Below are 13,412 nucleotides of genomic sequence, written 5' to 3' on the forward strand. Positions count from 1 at the left end.
TTCCACTTTACTTCTATTTTATTACTAATGTGCCATAATTTAGTTGAACCTTTAAAATTAATCTCAAAAGATTAAAAGGTAACGGACTTTTAATCTTTTTTTTTACAGTTTATTTTACACACTTTTCTTTTTATTTGTTTAGTCAATCAGAACGAGTTTAGATAATTTTAAGTATATTACATATGCGTATGTACAATAATTTTGTTAATTGCATTTTTTTTTCTCAACAAGGACGTGTTAAGTGTGTTAATAATTTCAAGGGAATTTCCCTTGAAATTTGAATTTGAATTGTGATTTTGTACAAATAAGCAAATCAGTTGTCAAAGAGGCAATGATTTCTAAAATACTAGACAAATACTCTTCTTTTGTAATCACAACGAACAATATTCAACGTTTGAAAACGAGCAAGACATGTATATTTCTCTTTTTTTCTTTAATATATATAATAAGATTAAGTTCTTGAGGTAAGTTGAAATTTTTAACAATCCATAAAATCTCATTAAAATAATTCACAATAATAATAGTATACTTTCACAATATTTGTGTTTTTGCTTAATTAAAGCATGTTTACAACTTTAAGGAGCGAAAAAATTATAAAGAGTTGTATTTTAATTTTAATTTCATGTACACCTATTCCCGTAATAAAAAATCAATTCTTTCACTACTTGGCAATTAGATTGAAAATAAAAATTGAATATCAATTTTACGGGATATAATATAATTTTCGATTCTGCTTTTATTCTGCGACAAATAATAATTTAAACTACTATTTTTTTTAGAGCAGGGAATGTTGAAAATTGATGTTAATTTGTTGCGTTTAATCGGTGAATTTACGGTTTTGATTGCTTCCAAAGAGAGCGCAACGAATCTCGGATATCAATTGCTGAGCAATCAATTCTAATCTTGATTCGAGAGTGTTGCAAATCTTTATGCGTCCTGGAAAAAGAGAAAAATGTTTTATAAATCACGGATTAAATTCAATAATATTTGACTTTAAATTTTACTTTTTTTTGTTTACCTTTATGAGCAATGAGCTCAACTCCTCCGCAACTTTCGGCAGGAAGAGAATTGTCAGGATCTACTTTAAGAGCAATATCCTTTTTAAAGGAATTTTTATAGGTGTTTTGAATATCACTAAATAATGATTCGACGAGTGGTTGATCCATTTGGCGTACACGAATTGTAACATTTGGTTCCATGAGCTAGAAAATTTTAAATTCATTAAAAATACTAAATGAATAAAATTTACTAAAAAATACTAAGTAAATAAAATTTACTAAAAAAATTACTAAGAAAAATAATAAGCATATTAATTGAGTATAAAAAATTGCTAATAAAAAGTAGAACATACTTGATAAAGTCCTTGAATAATGAGGAGCTTCAAAATATCACCATATCGAGATGGATTAGAGGTAATTTCTCCTAATCTTTTTCTAGCTTCATCAAGAACATTTCTTACATGATCTTCGCGAACTTTGAGAACCTTTAGCCTTGCTTGATTCAACATATTTGAAGATTGACTGAAACAAAAAATTAATCATTTAAATTTTGTCTCTGAATTTCAAATAGAAAAAAAAAATTGCTTTTAAATCTAATTTTAATTAACAGACGTAGCATTTTTTTTTCTTAGCGAGAGAAAGTTTTATTAAATTAAAATACTCACATCTTCTTTTGCAATTCAACTTGTTTTTCCTTCTTTTCATAATATTCCATAATTTTAAGTCGTTGCTGCTGGACTAAACGACCCTTTTCAATATTGAATTCTTCTTCAGCTTTGGCATCGATTTCTTCTGCTTTCTCGTTCGCCTCTTGTTCGATAAAAGCCATCATATGCTTTATCTAAATTCAAAATTCAAATATTATTCCCATTATTAAAAAAATCAGAACATCTCTAAATTCATAAAATTAATTTTTCTAAAATCAAAACGATCAAAACTGAAAAAAATGGTTGAAAAAAGAGAAAATTTCAACAAACAGTTCCTATTTTATTCGATTTTAAACTAAAATAAAATAAAATGAAGTGAATGAAACGATTAATTCGTAATTAAAAAGAAGATAATTGAAAATTTAACAAAATTACGAGAAAAAAATTAATCCTCTCATTTACATTTCAAGCATACTGACATCATGTGACAGTTCATTCATTTCCTATTCGAAATTAGTTTCCTTTTTCTATCGAAAGTTTTAGCTAAAAATTAAGTAAATAAATAATTCGTTTACAAAATTAAGACCAGAAGTAATAAAATCCGAATTTAGACAATTATCAATCATTGATTATAAGGAATGTGATGATAATAATAGTAATTGAAAACTGCAGTTAGAACTAAGTTATTGATTAAAATTCGTTTAAAATTATCATAACGAAAATATTAAAATAAATAAAATACAAAATTATAAAATACTAAATTTGAAGGTATGGGAAATTTAGATGACTAATTTCTACTTTATTTTAAGAAATAATAAATCTATAGATTATTGTTTTAATAAGAAAAGACAAAAACGTCGTTTTAAGAAATAGAACTGTAATTTACCTGTTTTTGAACATCTGCATCGCTGAGAGCCATGATGAATAGCTTGTTTTAAAGATGTTATAATTAAAGATTATCCACAGAAACCACAAATTTTCCGGAATTACAAAATTATTGAGAGAATTACCGTCAACGCCTAAGGAGCACAACCAATTTTCTGTAAGTCTAATGACGGTCATATGATTGATGCGCACGCATCTCTCGCCCAAAAATTAACACTAGTCAATAAACGTACATAAATATTTACAAAATATTCAAAATATTTCAAGAATCGTCAATAAATGGTTCAATTAAATAGAAGTGATTTAACGAACATCTGAGTGTAGGAATAAAATTTTATTTCCTAAGATTTGAGGTTATAAACATTTTCTCAATTGATAAATTGAATACAGTTGTACATGATCGGTAATGTAGAAATTGTCATGTTTGATTGATAATAAGTCGAATCGATCAACTGTCAAATTCAGCAATCTTTGAATACATTAGTTTTTGTGTTTACCATTTATTGAGTGGCCCAATTTATAAACAAGTGTAGAAATAATTATTCTCAAAAGATGTAGAGTTATAAATTCATTGATATAATACAATTAACATAAAATTTTCACTCTAAAAGTTTAAGATTTTGTTAACATAACCTCTAAATCTAGGGATATGACCCCCTCCCCTCGTGCAATATATAGTTGTTCTAGTTGCTAGTTGCAAAGGACTCAAGTGTTGGAAAAAGTGATTGTCCAAAACAAAACGCATCGCTTTGCAATAATTCGTTCATAATCAAAAAGTTTATCATGAATTCGATTGAATTCTATACACAGTGATTTGCAGTTTGTACAGATAAAATAGGTAACAGTGTTTTGGTATCTTGAAAATCACGGGTTCCCAAAATGCTTGCACTATAACCTTTGTTTCCTTATGCCTGTCACTTGACCGTGGCCTGGGTAAATGTTAATATCATCGTCTACGGGTTTATTTTGTTTTCAAGATTTACTTGTTTTTGTGACCTAAACTTGGGATATTTCTTTTTAAAACCTTATGCCTGTTACGCATATTCCTTAATTAATGAAAGAATCGAAAAGTATAACGTTAATTTTTCCCCCCCACAAGCAAATAGAAGCCAGGGAAGCTTTATGTCAAAAAAAAGAAGCGTGGTGGTTTTTAAATGCATGTTTTTTTAATGGAAAATCTTCTCTATTTGATTAGTATTAACAAAAATGCAATAGTCCTTTATGTTTTTGTTTTTATCAAAAAATTTGTAAAATTTTGCTTCAAAGAGAGAAATCTCATAACCCAACACAACCTCAATCCCATGACAGTTTATGGTAAATGATATTTTGATAAATTAACAAAAAAATTAGATATTTAATGTCTTTGGAGTAATGTTAATTATTGGTACTTGTCGTATTTGTATGTTTTTTATTTATGTTTCTTGAAAAATTATTCACTATTTTTCAAAAGTGTTTTTTGTTTAACTATTTCTTTTTTAAGATTATATATCTGCGTAGCAACATATTTATTATTACACGAGATCATTGATATGTATCAAACTCCAGTGTTTATTTAAGATATATATTTTAAACTGTGTGGCAATCTTATTGGTTATAATTTACCACTTGTTCATAAGGTAATTGACGATTTTTTTAGAAATAATTTTTTTTGGAAAATCGCTTTATTTTACAGAGATATTTGTAAATTTTTAATTTGAATGATCGGAAAAATTTTGTGAAAATTCTGTGTATGTAAACAAAAACTTGTAATGAGATTAAAGGATATTGACAGAATTGGAAGATATTGTTGTGAATTTCAATAAAAATGGCGTGTCCATTTTCATTGAATCGAATATATTCTTTTGTGGAGTAGATTTTTGCTAAAGGAAGATGTTGAGAGAAGGAATTTTTCTTTCCTGATAGAGGAAGGAATTGTTTCTTGTTTTGAAAATGGTGAATGAGAATTATTTTAATGGATTTATTTTAATTATAAACGACAGGTGTAATTTAATTGTCCCAGCAGGTACTTTATAGTGGAGCCACCAGGCTATGGCCAACCTGAACTTTGAGCAACCACCTCGGAGTATCGCAAACGCAAGTCTAGCTACACGTGGGGGTGGTGGGGGGGGCTTAAGCTCGACGACCCTCACGGGTCATGTCACACCTACCTCGGGAATGTTCTCAGGCTCATCAGCAAGCTCCTCGAGTACAGCGAACATCTCGGTTATTGGTCCCAACGTTTATCCTGGAGCAACTGGTTCAGGAGGCGTTCAACCTGCTGGGCATCAGTCTCAACAGCAACTTTCGCCTATGGGAAGTAGGGGACTCTTTAGTCAAAGGGCTTTCACTGATAGGCGTACAATGCCAGCTCTTGGGTCAGTTCTCAAAAAAAAAAAACCAAAAATCAAATCAAATTTCTTTCCACAATCTCTTTCTCAATTTTTTTTTCTTCGAAACGAATTTTGATTCGTCTAAATATTCGATTCGAAATTGGTAAAATTAGATTCGAATTTGATAAAAATTAGATTCAAATTCACTAAAATTAGATGCGAATTTGATAAAAATTTGATTGAATGTATAATGAAAAAGAATTGTGAGGAGAAATTAGTAAAATTGAAATTAGCCGAGATTGATAATGTTTTGTTTGTATTTTTCCAGAAATTCTAATCCAATGGGTAGTATGGCCAGTTTTGGAATACCTCCAAGCCGCAATTACGGATCTCAAGGAGCGATCAACAATTTTCATTCGGTATTTGGCAGCGGGGGTGGCGGCGATACCAGTACACCGCCACTTTTGGACCTTTCAGAATTCCCCTCATTGACCAATCGAGGTCAGGGTGATTCTATGCCTCAACCTAGTCCCATGCCAGGGAAGCAACCTTATGGTTAGTCCCACGTGATTCCTAGCACCGAGTAAATCTTTTTGGTCGCGACAAAAACAATTTATTTTTTATTTTGTTACGAATCGATATGGCAAACGAAAGAAAAACACTCGTATCTTTTATTTTTTTATTTATGCAGATGTTTTCTTTTACGTACGATATATTTTACACGTGATGCTTTTAGGTTCTTAAACGTATTTTATACATTATAAATTTTATACATTTTTATACATATTTTCTAAATTTAGTATCTGGAAATATTTTTACTCACATTTTTTTATGTATTTTTCATATATCAATTTACTATATTAATAATTATTTATATAGATGAGATTATTATTTATATAGAGTAGATTATTATTTATATAGAGATTATTATTTATATAGAGTAGATTATTATTTACATAGAGTAGATTATTATTTATATAGAATAGATTATTATTTACAGATTAGATTTTTATTCATAAAGATTAGATTATCATTTATATCCAATATTGGATACGTAGGATGTTTCCTTTTAATTTTTACTATTCAGTCCTTGAGTAATAAGTGTAATTAATCCTTTGTATTGACCCCGAATTTGTTTATTTTTTGTTATTTTATTTTGAATGCATGCGTATATTTTTTTAGTCTCCTTTTTTTGTTTCCCTTTGTGTAGTTCGTGTTTTTCTTTTTTTCTTATTTTTTTTTTTTGAACAATTATAAGTGAATGTGAAATGGTGCAAGCTTGTCCTTCTTATCTAAAGATACATTTATTATTCAGCTCGGTAATGCGATATCGACAATTCCACTATGAATAATTCTTAATATTTTAGTCGGTATGGTGAAACAACCAACGTCTGAGCCGAGTGAATTTACGATGAGCTCGGAAGATTTTCCAGCTCTGCCGGGAACTCAAAGTAGGGAAGGACCGTCCCCCGGTGGTGGCGTGTCAGGTGATAAAGGAATGTCCGTTGGTCTTGGTCCAGAAATTAGTCAAGACATTCTACAAGTCAACAGGGCTCCAGGCTCGGAAAAATTGCAAGCATCTAAAAGAGGAATTCAAACGTCTCCTGACGGTGAGAAATGTTTTATTAAAACTAATTTATTTAAATAAAAAAAGAAAGAAGGAAAAAAAGGAAATATAATGAATAAAACAGTAGAATATAACGAAAGGTAAAGAATTTCTCTTCTGGTGAAAAATAAAGAAAATGTAACAAATAATGAAATTTCAAGGAAAATTAATAGCAGGAAATGTAAATTAATTTTTTTTTTACAAATTTTAATTGTTGAATAATGATTTTTCTCATTTCTGATAAGTGTATTAATTTTGAATTATTTCATTGACATTATAATCTTGAGATAAAATTGCAAATTCATTTTTAATGAGGAAATTAATTTGACGATAATAAATTTTTTGCTTGTTCTAGGTAAAGTAACAAATATACCATCCAGTATGGTCAAAGATCAATTTGGAATGGTGGGACTCTTAACGTTTATTAGAGCATCAGAAACAGATCCAAATCTTGTATCTTTGGCGTTAGGGCAAGATCTCACTGCATTAGGACTTAATCTTAATTCGCCGGAAAATCTTTATCAGAATTTTGGAGGTCCTTGGGCAGAAACATCTTGTCGGCCACAAGACATTGACTTTCACGTTCCACCAGAGTATCTCATAAACGCTTCGATCAGGTAATTTAAAAATTTTTTTCCATTTAATATTTCGGAATTTCTATAAATATATAATTTCTTCAGGGTGTCTACTAACCGGGAAATAGCCGGGAATTTAATTTGACTGGGAATAAACCAGGAATTAGTTAAGAATAATTAATTTGATAGTAAAAAATCATTCACTGATTCAAATATAATTAGTAAATAAATTTAAAAAAATTATCGAATTAATAGAAATTTTGTAGAATTCAACTGAAAATAATTAAATTTGTTAAAGAATTTCATTAAAAACTTTTTAACAAATAGAATTTTCAAAGTATTTTAATTTAATAATTGATAAATAATTTAATTTTATAAAGAGTCTCATTCTAATGTATTCGTGTTTCTTTGTGCGAAGATTAATAATTAAAATTTTTATTAGTTAATTTAAAAAAAGATACACACTTAAAATTTTTTAATAAAATTGAATTTTCACAAAGCTTTTTTGAAAATTCTGAAAAATAAGATTCTTGAAATTTTTCAATTCTATTGTTTCAAGATAATTGAATTTTTATAAACAAATAATTGAAAATTTTTGAAATAATTAAAATTTCTTTACATTCTATCAAAAATAATTAAATTCATTTCAAAAATTTTATTTAAATTTTTCGAAAATAATCAAGGGAAGTTTGTCATCGTAATTATAATTTTTATTTTTTAAAATTTCTTCGCAATATATTCAATTATTTTCATAAATAGTAAAACTCATTGCAGAATTTCAATTATTTTTAATACAATTTTAATCAAATTCCTTGAAAAATGTAATTATTTAAAAAAATATTATTAAAATTCGTGGAAAGAATTCAATTATTTCTAGACACTGTAAAAAAATTCTTCTCAAGAATTCAATTATTTTCATAAATTTCCATTAAATTCTAAAAAACAATTCAATTATTTTCAAAAGTAATAAAATTCTTTGCAGAAATTCAATTATTTTTAAAAATTTTAACGAATAAAGAATTCAATTATCTTTATAAATAGCAAAACTTTTCGCTAAAAAATGAATTATTTTCAAAAATTTTAATTTGTAGATTTATTTATGTTCGAAATCAAATAAATTTAAATTTGATGAGAAAAAAAAACCAGGAAAAAACCCGGAAATTTTGTTGAACGAAAATAGTAGACACCCTGTTCTTCTAATAATTTAGAAGAGCGTTAGATTCTAATTTTTAGATTATTTCTTAGACTTGTGATTTTTTAAACTATTATTTTATTTTGGTCTTTAATTGATTGTTTTTTTCAGGGATAAACTGGCTCCTGTTAAATTAAATCGATATAAAGACGATCTCCTATTTTATATGTTTTATACGAATGTTGGAGATGTATTACAACTAGCTGCGGCAGCAGAACTGTAAGTTTTAAATTTACTTTATTTTCAAAAATTGAAAATCAACCGATGAAAGTCGAAAATTATATTTGAATTAAAATATAAAATTACTATAATTATATTGACTGTAATTATTGATTTTGTATAAATTTTTATAAAATTTACAAAATTGTTTCTAAAGATGCAATTCTTAAAATTATAAACAAAAAAACGGGAGGAAAAATTTTAGTTCAAGGATTTTAATTTCCGGTTTCAAATATTTATTTTTCTTTAATAAAGCAAATTAATATTAGTGATAGGTAATAAATAATTTAAAAGGTTTCAATGAAAATGCAAATTTAAATATTAAATGAAAAGTACTCAGTATATTTTAACAAAATTTCTGTTGGTTTCTGTTACTAATTGAAATCATACAATTTAATTTAATTAATTGAATCCAATTACAATAGATAACTTTAGTTTAATTATACTTTGCCTAATTCAATAAAAATTGAATTGCATATAAAAATAATATTAGAGTAATTTAATTAGGAAAAAATACAAAATTTACATTTTGTAATTATTTCATTTATAATTTCGAGAAATTTAACAATAATTATTTTTTTCTATTTTATAATATTAATGTAATGAAATATTTTTTGCATTTTTAGTTACAGTAGGGAATGGCGGTATCACACAGAGGAAAAAGTTTGGATAACACAAGCACCCGGTCTAGGACTAGTCGAAAAAACGTCGACGTACGAGCGTGGTACTTATTATTATTTTGATGCACAAAACTGGAGGAAGGTAGCTAAAGAGTTCCATTTAGATTATTCGAAATTGGAAAGTAGACCTCATCTTCCTCCGACGTTCCATCAAGCTCAGCCTTGACTACAGGTGAGTCATTTGTATAAACTTTATAATTTCCTTTTTCAAAAAAGCAATTTTTTAATTAAAAATAAGAAAAAGTAAATTTGTCATTCAATTTGTAAAAAAAATTTACAAAATTGTTTCTAAAGAAGCAATTCTTTGCAAATTTTGAACAAAAAAAGAGCAAAAAAGATTTTATTCAAGAATTTTAAACTATTACCTATTTTCGGTTTGAATTTAAATAGAATTATTCTTTACAAGTTCGAAAATTTTCGATTTTAAAAAGATGCATTAAACTAAATTATAAATTTAAATTAAATTAAAAAAATTAGAAATTTAAATTAAATTTAAAAAATTAAAAATTTAAATTAAATTTAAAAAATTAAAAATCCATAAAATAAATTTAAATATAAAATTAAAAAAAGAATTTAATTTCATAAATTAAATAATACATTAAATTTAAAAGGAAAACTAAAAATCGGCTTTACTTAAAATAGAATTTTAAAGAATTTTTATTTAAAAGAAAAGAACAAGAATTAAGGAGATTATCACTTTCAGATCTGCCTGCAGACCGTTGTGCTGCCTCTAAGCTGGAAGCAATTCAGCAATTGTATAAATGAACAAATTTAATAATCTTTAATAAAAAGAAAAAAATTCAATAAGTAATCAATAAAAGTCCTTGCTAAGAACGCCAATCTACTTTTCCATATCGTAGGTGAGATCGGAGTCTTCGAAAGTTCCTTTTTTGTCTCCCCCCTTATTTTTAATAAAAAAATTTTTTTTCGTTTCTTTTTTTCTAAAATAATTTTTTTTTTTTTTTAAATTAAATTTTTCTTCGTCTCGAAAAGTATTATTTTCTTTCTTATAGAAGTAGCTTCTCTGCATCCTGAGCTAGATTAATAACACTATTTGATGCTTTTATGAATTTGTTTTCTATATAATTGCGACTGTTTGATTCTGTTTCCTCGAGAAAATACCTGTGATTAATACAGTGATTGTTAAGTGTCAATACAATTTTTTGTATGCAAATACTCTCAGTTGAATAAGTTTCATACCTATAATTCACCATTAATCCAAAACTATTTGCCGTTCCTCGGGGTGAGGGATCTGCCATCCAATTTAATCGCCACATTACCGCGCCGTTACGTAGATGAAAATTTGCTACGAAAAAAAAGAAAGAAAATACAAAAAATGAATTATTAATTTATATAATTGAGATTTAAAAAAATTTTTCTTTGTAAAAAAAAACATTGAACATTTACCGACGTTATTTAAAGCATAGTTTCGCCTCTTTTCTTTGTATAAATACCAAGCGCAGGCTCGCATCAGTGGTAATTTTAAGGCTACTTCTAAATTTTGTTTATTCGTCCATAATGAATTATTGAAAATTTTTTTCAAATCCAAAAATAAGTCATTAGATTTTAGTATATTTTTTAGTGTTTCTTGTTCACTGGTTGTAAATATATTAGCAGGATCTGTAAAGTACAAAATCATGAAATTTTCGTTGTCTTCATTTTTCTTTCTCATTTTAGTTTTTATAATTTATTAAGAAAAAAAAAATAAATAAAAAAAATTTACCTTGCTTTATTTTTTCGAGAAGCCATAATCGGAAATTTGGTATTGGCGATAAACTAGACAACTGATCGATCATCGGGAACTCATTGGTTACTTGTTTGGCAACTTCTTTAATTAAGTAGTTACCGAGTTCTATACCCTGTGATAATGATCGATAATTAGCTAGTGTTCTAGCAATGAATTAGCAACGATATCTCTGTTATATTGTAAAGATCGTCAAAAAAAAAGGAAGAACAAATAAAGATTTCGTATTGTAAGGATTGCTTCGTTTTTACTCGAAAAAAAAAAAATCAGTAAAAATCCTGTTTATTTCTTGTTTTAAAAAAAAAATTTTTACTGCACTTTTTTACCTGTAGTCCACGTTGCGTAGAAAATATTGAATAAAATATTGCAGCTTTTATTTTATTTTTGTCTTCTTGAAAAAAAGAATGAGAAATTTCATTTTTACCTAAAATGCGTTTTTCTGATAATTCTATTTCCTTCACGCTACCTGTTAATGAGAGTTGATTTTTAAATAGAAATTTTGTATTTATAATTTTGAAATGCATTTGAAAAAAATTATTTTTTTGTTTAAACTTTCACCTGGAATTAAGTCACATAAGGCTGTGTGTAAAACAACTAGCGGTTCTCTTGGCATTGAAGGATGAGTGAAAACAAAACATCTTCTGTATGGTCCGACTCTTCTTTTCAAATCTGGCCAATTTCTCACTGGATGTATAGCTTCATTCTCAGAAATCTTTGAAAAATTCAAAACTTTTTTAATAAAATTTATAAATCTAGTTTTTCAAATATTTTGATGAAAGAAGAGTGAAAATTTTTTATTAGTAATAGGAGAAAAAAAAATATTTTCCGAATACCTTTTGTAAAATATCACAAGGACTTTGCCAGGTTATTCTTTGTAAATGTAGAAATCCAACTGAAAACCAAAGTAGCAATAAATCTCGTAGTATTGAATCGAATTCTTGTAAAATTGTAATTTGGTCAGAATCCCTTGTCTCCGAAATTAATTGCTGTAAAAATTCAAGTTTAGATTTCGAATTTAATAATTTTTTTTTTTTGTTAATCTTTGAAAAATAATAATTACCAAAGTGTCTGTTCTTAAATCGACAAGAAATTTAACACCATTTTCTAATCTACCCATTCTAATGAACAGCCAATGATATGGAGGTGTTAATAAATTTCTCAATGAACGTTCCCTTGCAATTAGATGATTTTGATTAATTGGCTGCAATTTTTTGTAAAAAATAAAAATTAAATTAAAACAGTACATTAATTCCAGACATTTAAATAAATATTTAATTATTTTGATAAATAGCCATAATTTTTAATTTTAAATTTACTATTAATGTTTGCCAACAAATTTTAAATAAATATAAATTATGAAAACTTAATTAAAATAAAATTTATTATTTACTTAATAAAAATAAAAATATAAAAAATCATTGAAACTAATTTAAAACAAAAATTTTCTAGTGTTACTAAAATAAAAATTACATCAGTCGAAGATAATTTTTCAGCTGTTTTGCAAATTAACGTATGATCAACACCATACGAAGTAGCCAAAAAATTGAGAAAATCATTTTTCTCAGATTTTGAAAATAAACTGTAAGTGTAACATAGCGATTTAATTTTTCCCTGAAAGAAAGAAAAGAAATTTTTTAATATTTATTATTCTTCAGAATTTACAGAAATTACATGTTTATATAATAATTACAAATTTACAAACCTCTACAATCCAGTTGCTAATGTTAGTGTCTTTAAAATTAATAATTTCTGTTAATCTTTCCTTGAGTGCAACATTTGAACAACTTCTAATTATTGGAATAATTCCTCGACATTTATCTGAAAGGCTTGAGAATTTTTGTTTCTATTAATATAAATATTATTTATTTGTCATTATTTACAGTAAAACAAAAAAGTAAACAATGGAAAATAACAGAACTAACCTCAAAAGAACAAGTTTCTTGATCAACATTATTTATTTAATGAATATTTATTATTTTCGTATTTTCGATGAATGTTTCATCAAAATCTATGTTTGTTATTTCGAAAATATTAATTTTTAGGTAAACAGTGATAAGAGGAGATTTAAATTTATCGCACCAAATGTGTTGTGTCACACGAAAAAAATTTAAATCCACCAAGGTTGAGTTGCGTATAGAGATAAACGTATGACGTCAGTTTTCAATATGGCCACTAGCTGGCGGTTAATTTTTTCCATTTTTATCTAAATTATTTTATTTTTTTCTTATACTAATTAGTCAATTATTTTATTTATTTTTTATAGAATATTTTTTTTTTTGTAATGGATCGTAAACAGCGTAAAATACAATCTAGTTACGTAAGTATTTAGTGACGCAACTACCCAACCCTGGTTTTCTCCTATTCGCGTGTTCTCATTGGTTCACGCATTCAGCCAATCAGGACTGAATAAGGCCCAGAGCAGCGCGCGCCGCAACAGTGTCGTCAGTGTTCTTCCCAAAGTCGGCGGAGTGAGTTGAAGAAATAAAAAAGTAAATATCTTCAAGTAGTAATATAACCGGAAGTTGCTTTAATAAGTAAGTATCGATTATTGTGATGG

The 13,412-nt window shown here is 26.9% G+C and overlaps 3 protein-coding genes across 6 annotated transcripts; 1 reads left to right on the plus strand and 2 right to left on the minus strand.

Moving 5' to 3' along the window:
* LOC122512782 (V-type proton ATPase subunit E) lies at nt 1-2,714 on the minus strand. The gene is made up of 5 exons (XM_043628845.1): nt 2,532-2,714; nt 1,664-1,839; nt 1,352-1,520; nt 1,019-1,202; nt 1-936 (listed from the first exon to the last, which is right to left on the minus strand). The coding sequence occupies exons 1-5, from the start codon at nt 2,562-2,564 to the stop codon at nt 818-820; spliced, it is 681 nt and encodes a 226-aa protein (XP_043484780.1). The 5' UTR covers nt 2,565-2,714; the 3' UTR covers nt 1-817.
* Nucleotides 2,715-2,956: 242 nt separating this feature from the next.
* LOC122512779 (CCR4-NOT transcription complex subunit 2) lies at nt 2,957-9,918 on the plus strand. 3 transcript variants are annotated; one of them, XM_043628839.1, is made up of 8 exons: nt 2,957-3,368; nt 4,530-4,884; nt 5,168-5,394; nt 6,207-6,449; nt 6,801-7,062; nt 8,324-8,431; nt 9,058-9,283; nt 9,815-9,918. In XM_043628839.1, exons 2-7 carry the CDS (start codon nt 4,559-4,561, stop codon nt 9,275-9,277), a joined length of 1,386 nt encoding a protein of 461 aa, XP_043484774.1. In that variant the 5' UTR covers nt 2,957-3,368; nt 4,530-4,558; the 3' UTR covers nt 9,278-9,283; nt 9,815-9,918. The 3 variants fall into 3 exon arrangements, with proteins under 3 accessions (XP_043484774.1, XP_043484773.1, XP_043484775.1); XM_043628838.1 differs by having other exon boundaries at nt 4,533-4,884; XM_043628840.1 differs by having other exon boundaries at nt 4,533-4,884; nt 5,168-5,340.
* On the minus strand, nt 9,745-12,956 carry LOC122512778 (malonyl-CoA decarboxylase, mitochondrial-like). Of its 2 annotated transcripts, XM_043628837.1 has the most exons (11): nt 12,778-12,955; nt 12,558-12,681; nt 12,326-12,466; nt 11,916-12,056; nt 11,689-11,841; nt 11,414-11,567; nt 11,182-11,321; nt 10,835-10,970; nt 10,519-10,731; nt 10,312-10,417; nt 9,745-10,233 (listed from the first exon to the last, which is right to left on the minus strand). In XM_043628837.1, the coding sequence occupies exons 1-11, from the start codon at nt 12,804-12,806 to the stop codon at nt 10,119-10,121; spliced, it is 1,452 nt and encodes a 483-aa protein (XP_043484772.1). In that variant the 5' UTR covers nt 12,807-12,955; the 3' UTR covers nt 9,745-10,118. The 2 variants fall into 2 exon arrangements, with proteins under 2 accessions (XP_043484772.1, XP_043484771.1); XM_043628836.1 differs by having other exon boundaries at nt 9,745-10,417; nt 12,778-12,956.
* Between the last annotated feature and the right edge of the window lie 456 nt (nt 12,957-13,412).

Source organism: Leptopilina heterotoma, unplaced genomic scaffold (genome assembly GCF_015476425.1).
Source record: "Leptopilina heterotoma isolate Lh14 unplaced genomic scaffold, ASM1547642v1 Lhet_128, whole genome shotgun sequence".
NCBI classification, from domain to species: Eukaryota; Metazoa; Arthropoda; class Insecta; order Hymenoptera; family Figitidae; genus Leptopilina; species Leptopilina heterotoma.